This window comes from Nilaparvata lugens, chromosome X, assembly GCF_014356525.2.
Source record: "Nilaparvata lugens isolate BPH chromosome X, ASM1435652v1, whole genome shotgun sequence".
In the NCBI taxonomy this organism is placed as follows: Eukaryota; Metazoa; Arthropoda; class Insecta; order Hemiptera; family Delphacidae; genus Nilaparvata; species Nilaparvata lugens.
Window position 1 is genome coordinate 93,245,596 of NC_052518.1, and position 14,114 is coordinate 93,259,709.

At 32.0% G+C, this 14,114-nt stretch overlaps 1 protein-coding gene across 6 annotated transcripts in view; it reads right to left on the reverse strand.

The window, feature by feature from the left end:
• Nucleotides 1–8,015: 8,015 nt before the first annotated feature.
• The window catches only part of LOC111050162 (myelin regulatory factor-like protein), a 71,688-nt gene continuing 65,589 nt past the window's right edge, over nt 8,016–14,114 (reverse strand). For all 6 annotated transcript variants that reach the window (XM_039442706.1, XM_022336433.2, XM_022336431.2 and 3 more), the window contains 2 exons: nt 13,023–13,206; nt 8,016–8,438 (listed from right to left, as the gene is read on the reverse strand). In XM_039442706.1, the coding sequence (XP_039298640.1) occupies nt 8,364–8,438; nt 13,023–13,206 (259 nt within the window). In that variant the 3' untranslated portion in view covers nt 8,016–8,363. The remainder of the gene's footprint in view (nt 8,439–13,022; nt 13,207–14,114) is intronic.

Genomic DNA, 14,114 nt, shown 5'->3' on the forward strand with positions numbered 1-14,114 from the left:
CATAGAAATTTTTATCAACAGTTTATTCACAGCTGAATTATATCCGCAGTTGTTCTGTAAATTGAATAAAGGGAACTTTAATCTAGACACAGACGCCGTCATATCCCAGCTTCATACGCCTGTCATTGTTGCAGAAAATATTCCTACATTATTGGACCATCGAGCGACATTAATATTTTTGAGTGAGGATGAAATTGAATCAATAACCAATGAATCAGAGAAAATAACATCCACATGTAAAAATTATGAAGCTAGGATCATTGTAATTGTTGATAGATACATAGATGAGATAAAGCTGAATAATATTCTGAGTGCATTCAAAACGAAGCTTCACCTCTATCTTACAGTGCTGTACCCACATGAAAAACAGGTAAACAGTCTTCTCATTTTCCGATTTTTCACAGGTTAATAGTTTTAGTAAAAAAACTATTCATACAATTATCAGGAATGTTGTTTACAAGTTCCTAGTGCAGTATCATATCAATCTAGTGTAGCTTGTCTATATGAGAGCTTCAGACCCACATCACATTGGGAAACCTAGCTGGGACACCAAGTGTCCGAGCGAGTCTCACTGTGTCTCATCTTGATTTACTCACACCCACCATTGCTGTCTGAAGTCTGACTGGTGTCCGAGTCTGATGACCTACAAATATATAATAGGGGTCTAAAGGGACTCCTGTGATGAATTTATAAAACTATATTGTATCTAATTTACATGGAAGTGTTTCTAAATATACATTTTCTCTATAGCAAGTATTCGTAACGAATGGTAATAACTTTTAGTGTACACTGTTAATTGTCATGTTCCTATGTTGCATAATATACACTCATGTAATAATTATGTTGCATATTCATCCTGAAAATAAATAAAAAAGCTGTAGGTATTATAGTTTTGGACAAGCGAATTTTCTATGTAAGAGTCTATTTCAGAATCTTACAACCTCGAAAATTAATATTTTGAAAATTAGGGTGTACAAATTTGATAATTTTAAATGTTTTTCTATAATAGTGGGGAAAGTATTACAGAATAGGAAAATGATTACCATACATACAAATGCATTAATACAGTAAATTTCGACTTTTGCTTTTGAATAGTAGTCTATTAGAATATAATAGAATAACTTTTTTTAATTGATGACGTGGCGAAGTTTGGACATTAATGTCCACTCTACCACTTGACCACAAATTAGTAGTATTAGTAGAAAGGTTACAGAAACATAATGGTATCTGTTTTTTACTTAACAATGCACACTGTAAAATCCTTTTTAAACATCTATCAATAGAAATAATGAGGGAGAATATCATTATCCAAAAGGCACTACGGTACCAAGTACTATCATAGAGAAACAATAGCGTAAACTCATCCTATTGTTTCTCTATAAATAGATGAAAATCTATTTCTATTTAAAATCTATTTATCATTCATTGTTTCTCTATGGTACTATGAAGTACCACTACCGTATTTTGACAATTTTGAAATATGTCTCCAAGATTCAAAACAAATCAAACGGAGTTTCATTATCTTTACATCATTTCATTTTCTCATTTCAGACATCATCTCACATGAGAGCAGCATTTCATAATCCTTTTGAGATGAACAAAAATGGGATATACAATGGTACCAATTATTTTTACGACTTCAATGAGACAACAGTAGTCAGAGTTGCTGAAGAAATTCGACTGGCTAAAAAGTATTTTTCAACCCAACTGAATGGGTTTCCGATTAATATAAGCACCTTTTGTTTTCCCTATATATTTTATAAATGTAAATTTGACGTTTCTCACCAAAGACATGTGCAACAAATGGGAGTGATTGCTGAATTCATGAACTGGACAACAAGAATAACTGTTGAGAGCGAATTTGACAATACAGTTCGAGAAGAACAGTCCAAAACTCCTCTGCAGGCTTTGAGAGAGAAATCTTCATCAACTGATATATTTTTATTTGAGTATTTGAGGAGGGACTTGAAGCCAAATGAATGTTTCTTGTACGTGTCTTCACAAAATATATGTCCGGTAGGCACAAAGACCTTCAATCCAAGATGGATGCATCTGAAGACAATCTTCGATTCTCCCACGTACACTCTGATCTGTTCAACAATATTCATATGCATAGTTTTTTTCAGGTGAGTGAAATTAATTATAGAGTAGGCTACAAACATGCTACTCACTGGCACTACAGTGAATTTTTAGTGCTTTGTTCTTAATGATTGAAAATATTATGGTTTGCTAATGAATTTGTCCTATGCTACTTTTTCAAACTAAATCGACCACATCGATTAGGTCTCAAGAATAATCCTATAAACTGCTTCAAATTTTAGAAGCATTAACAATATTCCAAGGTTTTTTAAAACGATACAACACATAAGCAGATGGTTGAGTCACGAGAAATAGGTTGAAATAGGCAACTGAACCATCTATTATTGTTAAAAATTATTCTTGGAATTAAATTCATGCCTCCATTTTCCATGTTAATAAAGATAATTTCATGACCGATCTAGAGCAGTTAATTTTTTAGGTTGATTATACAGCTAATCTTATCAGCATTATCGGTAATGCGAACCTAGATATCCTTAAATCCAATGATCAATTTGTACAGTTATATGAATCAATGCTTTTTTCTTATGGTTTCATAAAAGGTATTTCTGTTGTCACAAGAAAAGAGCTCAGACAAAATTTGCTCACATAAACTTGTATTGATCATTTATTCTTACGTCTAAATAGTAATTTGATTTCTCATACCGGAGTCATCAATGTAAAGATCTCCAATCATTATATCATTAGTTGCAAAATTCATTGCAACCCACAATCGAAACCCAATCATGACCAAAAAGTATTCAAAACTATCATAGATAAGAAAAAACGCATATCTCTATTAAAACAATGTGAATGGAATAGTTGCCAATTACTTTCCTCTCCCAATTTGGTATATGACATGATTAAATTAAATTTTGATAGTGCAACAAAATAATCTGAGAAAACTATTCGTATTAAAAACAATCATTCCAATGATTTTAAAAATAACTGGATGACAAATGAACTATATAATAAGCTCAAAATAAGAGATATCTTATTCAGGCGTACCAAAAGCAACCCTACGAATACTGTGATTATCAAGTCTATAGGAACAAACTCAATAAAGATATCACACATGCTAAACGAACTTATATAATAAAAAGCTTCAATGATTTAAAAGAACAATATCAGGAAGAAATGGAAGTGTATAAATGGTATTTTAGGACGATCATCTGACGTCTCAGATAGTAGAATCCTTAAAAATTTATCTCACAAATTCTCTAATCCAGACCAAATTTGCTCAGCCTTCGCGGATTCCTTCATAACAAATAATATTAGAAATACTTCCCATTTATGTCCAATAATCATTGATGACTCTGTTTCAATCCCACCTAATCACAACTTTTATCTAAGACAAGTTACTATTCAAGACATTAAACAAATAGTTCATGATATGGATAAAAACAAATCCCCTGGATATGATGGTATAGGAGTATTGGAATTGCACACCCTAAGACTATTTTTGTACTCCTCTTTGCCAAATGATCAACCTATATCTATTTTAAAAGGCGTTTTCCCCGACTCCCTGAAGATTTCAATAGTTAAACCAATTTATAAATCTGGTGCTCGTGATAACTTCAATAATTTCAGACCAATCTTTAAATTGTCAGTACCAGAAAATTTTTTTGAAAAATATTTATTAAGACAATTAAATAAATACATACTCCAGAACAATATTATTTCTAATTATCAATATTGATTCCAAAAAGGAAAATGCACTGAGTCACTTCTAGTAAATTTCACACATAAAATAAATACTCTCCTGAATGACAGATATCATGTTCTTGCGCTATTCATAGATTATTCTAAAGCATTCGATACACTTAATGATAAGATACTTCTTAAAGAATTACTAAATATTGGAGTTACTGGCAATATATTGAAATTGTTAGAGAGCTATCTGAGTGATAGACACTTTATGATCAACCTTGGGGGCAATCACAGTGGATTATATAAATGTGACGATTTTGGGGTTCCGCAGGGAAGCATTTTAGGTCCCATTTTGTACAATATCTATGTAAATTCAATTTCCAAAGTAATCAGACATGGCGAAGTATTAATGTATGCTGACGATACAGCTCTGATTGTTGGACATAAGAATGGCTTAAAGTGGCTGAGCAATTAATACTGTTTGATTACAACAGAATTCTGAAATGGTCCCATGACAAAAATATTATAATCAACAGGAAAAAACTGTACTAATGCATTTTAAATCTCCACATCTAAGATGTAACGTAAATCCAACTGTATTAAACCACGACTGTCATTGTCTTCATGCGAATGCTTCTCAGATCTGCACTTGTCCGTCTCTTACTTTAGTAAATAGTACCCGTTACCTTGGCATTATAATCGATAGCAGCCTGAGATGGTGTCCTCACATAGACTACATTTCCAAAAAACTTCAAGCGCTTAACGCAAAAGTGTTTTTTTTTTGCATAAAAATATCACCCCTGACTGCTTGTATCTGATTTATAAGTCCTTGATGGAACCAATAATTAGATATGGCATTGAATCATGGGGAAGTGCAGCCAATTACCTTTTATCTAGAGTTGAACGAATACAATTGAGAACATTAAAATGTATAACTACTAGAATTCTTGATGTTAATAATATTGTTCCATACAACCCACGTAGCTTACAAATATTCTATCATACCTTATCGCCAAAACATTTTTACCTTTTCAAAATTGTAATACACAAAGAAAATGTATACTATAGACTCCTTGCTCCTGCCTCACCCTACAATTTAAGATCTCCGTCAATATATGTAGTATCCAGATTCAATAATATTTATGGTAAAAGATCCCTACATTATGTAATTCCCTACTTATTTAACAGATTTCCTCCAAATATTCGTGACTACTCTAAGAAGGATGTAATGTTTTATCTCAATAATAACAGCACAATCAATTTATAGAACTAATTATATTATGAACGTACACATAATTCAAGAAACGTCAAGTTAATAAATGACAGCATGCTTACATTATTGGAATTTTTCAATATTTGCTGGCTGAGGATTTAAAAAAATTTCTTTTTATTGTCACTGCCGCCTGCCTCAACGATAAAAATGTATTATTATTGTTGTGTAAAACAATTTTTCCCCTTTCCTTTTTATTTCATTCCTTTCTAATAAATTTTCGTTATTTTCCCTTTATTTTTTATTAATTCTCTATCAAAATCTGACGTATATTTCTTATTTTCTTTTTACAATTTGTATTTGTTTTCTTTCTTCTTATACTTTTAAAATCTTTAAAGAGTAATATTTATTTTGTCTAAGTTTATTTATCTTTGTAACTCGTATTTTTTTGTAACTGGGCACCCGCCGAAAACCTTCGGGTTTGGCAGGACCTTCAATTGTTTGTATTGTGAATAAAAATAATATTGTTTGTATTGTGAATAAAAATAAAAATTTTCATTCTTTGAAATTTTGAAATATACTGAATATAGTTAGCATAGTAAAACTTGAATAATTTTCAATGAAAATGAAATGTTCCTACTTGAGTGTTTGGCAATATAGCTGACTCATTGATTGGAATCTAAATGATGAATATTTCAAAACATTATTGCCATGTTTTTTAATTATTACATGACAAGATGGAGTTATTATATATATTATAGTAACAATTCGTCACCCCATCGACAATTATTTTATCATAGTACTGAGTGCTGAGACTAATTGCAGGTTATTACTGGAATATTCCTTGACTGTTGCAGGATTGTGACGTATATTCGTTTATCGAAATCTACGATTCTAAACCAAGGATCGATTTTCAAAATTTAACAGTCAATATTTTATTACAGAGTGCTGATACTAATTACAGGTTATTACTGGAATATTTCTCGACTGTTGCAGGATTGTGACGTACATTCGTTTATCGAAATCTACAATTCTAAACCAAGGATCGACTTTCAAAATTCTACAGTCAATATTTTCGATAACAAATATGGATAGGAAAGCATTGATCCTCAGCCAACAGATACTGTGGCCAGTCTGGATGGTTTTTATTGTTATCATCACAAATACGGTCACAAGTAGATTAGGTATGAAAATGATTTTAAAGGATTATTCTAAACCTATACGAAGTTATGAAGATGCCGTGAAATTCAAGGTACCTGTAATTGACGAATTCAATCTACTGAATAAAACTAGTATGGCACCATACATTGCACAACTGGCTAAACAAAAAGTTCGAACCAAATGTTGTTTCAACTTGTTATACAACCAATCTCTAGGCAATGATGCTATATACTTTCTTTCGGATAGAACAAAACTTCTAGTAATTGATATGTTTGGTTCGATTACTAAGTGTCCATACTACAAATTAGATGAAGAGTGTTTCGGCGAAAACCACGTGGGATATGTTATGAGGAATGATTTTCCTTTCATGGAAAAGGTAAAAGACCTAATGCTTGCATTTGAAGAAAACGGAATTTTCACTAAAATTACGAAACACAATTCACACATGATTGGTCTGTACAGGGAACGGTTTCTTGGAGGAATGACAGATGATAGTATGAAATTGTTTGAATTGAGTAATTCTTTTAACATTTACAACACTTCAAAAGCCTTGAGTTTCAATGATTTATTCTTACCATTTGTAGTTTTAATTCTCGGCCTCTTTGGCAGTGCAATTATTCTATTATTAGAATCATTATCTTACCGGATCAAGTTAAAAATATTCAATTAAAAACTATGATGACTAGTCAATGGTAGCCTATACCATACTAATTTGTACTTTTTATTATACCGAGTGATTCAAAAAGAACTTTACAACTTTGAAAATTCATATAAATCTTATTAAACAAAGTACAGAGCTGGTTTTGGTGTTGTTTTAAAGGAAAACACGTCAAGTTTTTTTACCTTCAACTAAAAATGTTCTATGTGACTTCCGTTGGTTATCCTGCAGACATCCCATCGATAGTCGATTTCTTCCCAGACTCGCACTAGCATTTCAGGTGTAACTTGCTCAACAGCAGCGCAAATCCTTGCTCTAAGTTCAGGTAGAGTGGCTGGCAAAGGAGGTACATACACCATATCTTTTATGAAACCCCACAAGAAAAAATCGAGCGGTGTTAGGTCTGGGGAACGAGGGGGCCATGCAATTGGCGCATTACGGCCAATCCACTGATTAGTAAAGCGGTCTTCAAGAAAATCTCGGACGTCAGTCAGATAGTGTGGTGATGCGCCATCTTGCATAAAGAAAACATTTCGTTTCTTGGTCATCCTCATCGATCTGTGGTATCAAAAATTTTTGCAACATGTCAAGGTACACTATGCCGTTTTTCAAACCAAAACACACAGCTAGCACGCTCGGGTCCAGTGAAGGCAGCCATCTTTTACGTAACTGCCCCTAGCGCTTGTGAGGCGCGACCAGGCACTAGCGGACTACGCGAGTCCAAACTTGGAGTGTTTTCCTTTAAAACAACACCGCAACCAACTGTGTAACTTGTTTAATAAGATTTATATGAATATTCAAAGTTGTTAAGTCCTTTCCGAATTACCCGGTATTATGTATAGTTAATATGAAAATAATTTTTCTAAAAATAAAATGTGTATTCTCAATGCTATCTCAATTTTACATATCCTCTTCTTTCGTCACTCTTGAAATCTTATTAACTTTAGTTAATTTATTTAAACTAGTTTTTTCCTATTTTTACAATAAATAAGAGTAGGGCTGATAATCAAAACTTATATTCATTAAAATTTATACTAAATTGTATTACGGAAATTATGGATTTTCTCACTTATTGTACAGAAGATGGCATCATTTTTACTTCATATTTATGACAGTTGAATAATAAGAGATAAGTCACAATTGCAATTTTCCAGTTTCACTGAATATCCCTAAATAATGATATTGCAGGGTAAACGATCGTAAAAGAAAGGATTCACACACTGAGAAAAAGTAGGGTGAATAACATAAGAAAAAAGAATGTTTGATTATTCACATAATTATTATATTGTTTATATACAAACAATCAAATGATTCTATGCACATGTTACCAAATGCATGAAGATAAGAATATAAATTTGTATAATATGCTTCTTATAATACTTTATAATATCTTAGAAGATAAAGATCTAATGTTTGCTCATGTCTACCAACATTCCGGAGTCCCGCGGCATTAGTAAACATTTTCAATAATAAGAAACTTCAAACTTTTTGACTAGATTAACAAATTGTGAAAATGATGGAGAATTTAAAGTTTCAATTCAAATGAGGGAGAATCAATTGGATAAATGCTTTGATGGACGGATTGAAGATGATATCTACTTTACAGGCTTAATCGTCGCACTCCTTGTAAAATAACATGTTGAATTCTAAAAATGCACTGTTATCTTCCAGGCTGCAAACATTCTGAAAAATAAATTATCATATTCAGGTTTTCAATATAAACACATTGGTAGTGAATGTAGTTTGAGAATATGAAGCATAATATTCAAATGCCAGCAGACAATCGTGATTGTCTCTATTTCAAAACATTCTCAGTAAATTTTTATAAAAATATGAATTACACAATCATAATAAAATAATAAAAAAAAATCCTAGCAGATCAATAACATTTCAAGAGACAGCCATGAATGAGAAAATATCGAGAAGTAGATTTTACAGACTGAAAAACAATATAAAGATTTAGTTGATAAAAATGCAAATTCAAGAAATTGATAAGATTAGCGTTTGGTATTCTGCTCTCATCTTCAAAGATAATAACTTTTAAGTGCAAAAACTGACCCACTGTTAAGCATTTGCCGTCTATTGGAGAGTAATGAGATTAATAATGGTGCAAAATAAGAAACTAGTTACTCGATTTTCAAATAAATATATAGTTTTGACAACTTCAAGTCGTTTCATTTTTCTATTTCATCGATTAATTTTGTGATTATGAATTTAGTAGTAATATGTAATAAAAAACGTCTAACATACTATTTTAAGAGAATTAAGCCCAGTTGCACGAATTTAATAAATTTAATTCGTCTAATAAATTTAACCACTGTAAAACGACATAATCGAATTGTCACCTCCTGATTCGTTCATTGGTTCTCTAGGAATCGATTCCGTTTGATGAAGTAATTTGATGACGGTTGACTTTAATAGACGTACAGATTCTCTAATTTAACATATAGGCTATGTAACCGGGCATTGAACTTGATAATAACTCACTGCCGATCTTTCTGCAGTTAACTATACCGAAGGTATTTTTCTCAGCAAAAAGACTGCTAGTGGTTATTCATTCCTGATGAATATCACCTCCACTACTACACAGAAGGTTGAATTTAAAATCACTTTTCATTTTTTAATGAAAAAATCCAATCCATCAGGTTTTGTTTCCCTAAAAGATTGGGGTTAGGCACTAAAATTGGGCCATACTTAGGCTAGCTTCACACACATTCGGTTCGGTTCAAGATTTCTTTATTGCAGAAAACATTTATACAAATGCATAGCATCGTCATAGATTAAACATGTTAAATAAAAGTATTTACATTCAAAGAAATAATAATACAAACACAAGCATTCAAACATCAAACAAAATACCCTCAAATTAGAAACTCCTCTTTTCTATATGGACATATTTCTATTAACATCTTTTTTATGCCTCTTTTAAAATTACTTACTTCTAGCTCTTTTAAATGTGCAAGAAGCTCTTATACCGAACTCCTTAAAACAGTTCAATGTATTTGCATAATTGCACTGGTTCACTCTAAGCGATTCAGAATTTCTAGTGTAATGGTTGTGAACGTTGCTATTTACAGAAATAGTTGCTAAATTAATTTTTACATACATAAGACATTCAAGAATGTAAATAGCTGGTACTGTCAAAATCTTGAATTTTTAAAATAAATCTACACAGTGAGAACGACTATTCACATTAGCAATGACCCTTACTGCTCGTTTACTTTCGTTACATTCGTATCATTACCCCAGGCAACAACACCATAATACAAATGAGAATGAAGATAAGCAAAATACACTGAACAAAAAAACACTCTTATCAACAATGAACTTCAATCTATTTAACATAAAAATTCCCTTCGACAGTTTGCCACATAATATTTTGATGTGTAAGTCCCATTTTAAATTGCTTTGAACTGTAATACCGAGAAACTTTGCATTGTCCGGTTGTAATCTAAATCCAAATTCTAAAAGTTGAGTTTTGTCCTTATTAAGACACAATGAATTAGAAGCTGTCCAATCTTCAATTATCTCATTAACCCTATGCAAGCTACCAGAAAGACTATTATTTTTTATTTGAACAGCTAAATCATCAGCAAACATTAATGGTTTTACATTTTTACAACTGATTGCTGCAGGAAGATCATTAACATATATAATAAAGAGGATAGGACCTAGTGTGGAACCCTGAGGAACACCTGATAACACTTTTAAATAATTAGAAAAACAGCCATCATAAAAAACAGTTTGGTATCTATCACTCAAGTAAGAGGTAATTAAATTGGTTGACATGTCATCAAAACCATAGAATTTGAGCTTTTGTAATAAGATGGGATGAGATATTGTATCAAAAGCTCGGCTCATGTCATAGAAGCTGCCTAGTAGATTACACTTCTCATCAATAGAATAGATACAGTTTTCCATGAATTCAGATATAGCTGTATTTGTGCTTCTATTAGGTCTGAACCCAAATTGACTATCGGAGAACAGTGAGTTATTTTCAAAAAACTCAACAATCTGACAATACAAAATTACCTCAAAGATTTTAGAAATAACTGGAATGATAGAAATCGGTCTAAAATTATTATACTCACTTGCAGAACCTTTCTTGAAAAGAGGAATTACTTTGACAATTTTTAAGCAATTAGGAAAAACGCCATCAAGAATACAATCATTAAACAGAGAGCACAGTACTTCACAAATATGGGGAGAAGCCAGTTTCAACAAGTAAGAATTCAAGCAATACACATCAAGACAAGCACTATTCTTTAAGGATAGTATTACACTATGAACCTGTTCAACACTAGTAAGATGAAAAGAGAAAGAGGGTTTTGAAGAGTTTGGCATTGATTTTTTGTAATTGTCAAGATAATGAAAAACGTCATGGACAGGATCTGCTATTGAACGCAATTTTTCATCTACACTGTCAATAAAAAAATCATTGAAACCATCTGGTGTATGACTAGATATTTTATCACCTTTAGCTACTTCATTCCTATTCCAATTCTCTCTGACTATTGACCACAATTCCCTTGGCTTGTTTTTAGCACGCAAAATACGATTATTATTGTAATAGAGTTTAGTCTTTTTTACCATTTTTCTAAAAGATCTTTTCAACTGATTATATATGCTTTTATGAGTGGCAGAACTGGACATCTTATAGAGGTCGTACATAAGTAAACATTGCTCCTTAATATTTTTAATATCTTCAGTGTACCAAAATAATTTTACTGGAGGACATCTACCACTTTCAACACATCTGATGGGAAGAGCTGCATCAGCAATACAAAGAAATTTATTGAAAAAGTGGGAAAATCTATCCTCAATACTATTGATTGCATAAACATCTAACCAATTAGTTCTTGCAATTATTGATTGAAATTTAACAATATTAGTGTAATTAAGTGGTCTGAGAATTCTTCTAGACTTATTGTTACCTCTTGAATATTTTGAAGCTGTAGGATCAGTCACATCAAGTTGGCAGCTAAGCACTAAAGCAAAATGATCCGAGACAATCATCGGCTCAACCTCTGCTGAGATAATTCTTTCAAAATGAATTGATGAATCGATGTAGCAATATTGGCAATACACGTCCCCTCACAATGAGTAGATTCACCTGGTCTAGTAACTTCATTGATTGTAAATTGAGATTGAAACTTGACAGCAAATTTTTAAAGACCATACTGTTGTTAGAATCTATAATCAAATTTACATTGAAGTCCCCACAGAGGATAATGCTAGCATTAGTACTATTATTGCTATTTGAAACATCAAACATGCCGAGAAGCGTTTCTATGAAAGCCTCAAAATTACTCGCTAAAGGAACACGGTAAATTTCAATGCGGTTCGTTGCCGAAAACAAATGAGACTTTCATACATATCAGGTTCTAATTCGTACGGTTCTAATTAGGTATTTTCTTCTCATACACAGCTGTGGATTTTCACAATATCCATGCTGGTATTAAAATATAAAAGCTGGTGTTCAAATAGTAAGATGTGATTTCTTGAACTACAAAATTTTCAAGTTAATTCAAATTTTGAACTCTTTGAATAGTCTTTTTGATTATGTTAATTTTGGAAGTTTTTGGAGTGATTATTTTTTTTAAATGAAAATTTTTTTCTTGTTTTGACACATGGTACATAACCTTCATCACTCCTCTCCATTAATAAAATCATGTAATTTTCATAAAAAATAAAATAATAATATAAATTCTCCCTGAGTTTTAATTTATTAATTCCTTGCCCTGTTACCATAGGTAAGGAAAGTATTGCTTTCCGAAAAAAAATAAGGAATTAACAATTTCTAAATTCCTATACGTTTCAAGATCTCCTGAGTCCAAAAAAGTGGGTTTCTTCATATTTTTTTTAGCAAACTAGGTATTCATTGAGAAAAAAATCCAGTGAACCAACTGAAATGAATTGACCATATGATTTTGACATAGAAGATTTTGAAACAGATAATCACGATATCAGGTTTAAATAAAAACAAAAACCAAGCGTGTGAAAGACTTTGTTTTTGTTTCCTGTTTCCTAGCAACGAATTCGAACATGATAAAACTTATTCGTATCGAGGGGGCGTTCGGTGCTATGCGGTTGCTATTCGGAACCGAATTCAAACCGAATCACCGTTCCACATTTATCGGAATCGGCCGAAAACGAACAGAAAGCAACCGAACCGAACCGAATTTGTGTGAAACTAGCCTTGGGATAATAATCAGCACATTTCCAAGATGACAAGCTCAGTTGAGTATGGAGAATGTAAATACCCACATTTGTTTCAAGGAGAGGCACTCTGTAGTGAAGTGACGCAACCTTGCTCTGGCCTAGGCTAACGGAGAACTGCAGTCCGGTTGGAGAATGCACTTTTGCCTGTGAATGCTGCAATGGCGATGCTGCAGTTCCTTGTTGTCCTCTACATAATTCCACCATCTGCAATCGCCATGTACCTGAGAACCTGCGATTCAGAAATAAATTCAATAAAAAATAGAAGATTATGGAAACAAAGAAGATGAATTTTACTAAAAAATATGAGACTAACGATTATAAATCTTTTTCCATGAGAATTGAAGTTGGTTTAAGACGGAATCCGTCATATCAGGTTGGACGTTGTGTATAATTCAACATGTCGGCGAAAACTATCGTAAGCGAATTTCCCTAAAAGGTGTTTATGATACTCGCAGACTAAGAACTACCCAGATCGTACCGAACACCTATATATTCTATTAATTTAATATGATACTAACTTATTAATATAAAATAATAATAACACTTTAACCGAAACACCGGTCTGTGAGACCAGAGGCAAAATTATTTTTTCTATAGTTCAAATTCAAATTTATTTCCACACAGTAGGTACAAACATGTAATTATAACACACAAATGCAATTCACCACAATCAATTCAAATAAAAAACATTCCTTACTGAAAATGATAATTAAAACATAATAGCAATAATACTTCTATCCCTAACTAGTAAGAGCTATAATAATACACAATCAAACTGAATGGATTGAGGATTATCATTCAACACTTCAAATAGCATAAGCTTGGTGGAAATCTACTGGCATAAGTGAGAACTTGTCCGCCAGTAGGAGTAGCGCCCCAATTCTAAGAGAGGAATGAATAAAGAATAAAAATAAAATAAATGCTGCACTCGAGGATTTCTAAAAATATGTAATTCTAATCATACACATCCTTCAACAATATGTAAAAAAAATATATATTTCCCAAGAGACCTTCAAAATGGAAGCTATAATATTTTGCTATATTATTATATATAATATATAAGCTATATTATTTTATATTAGCTATATATCAAAATAATATTCTTGGATTATCCAGTTTTTTATTTTCAATGTAATA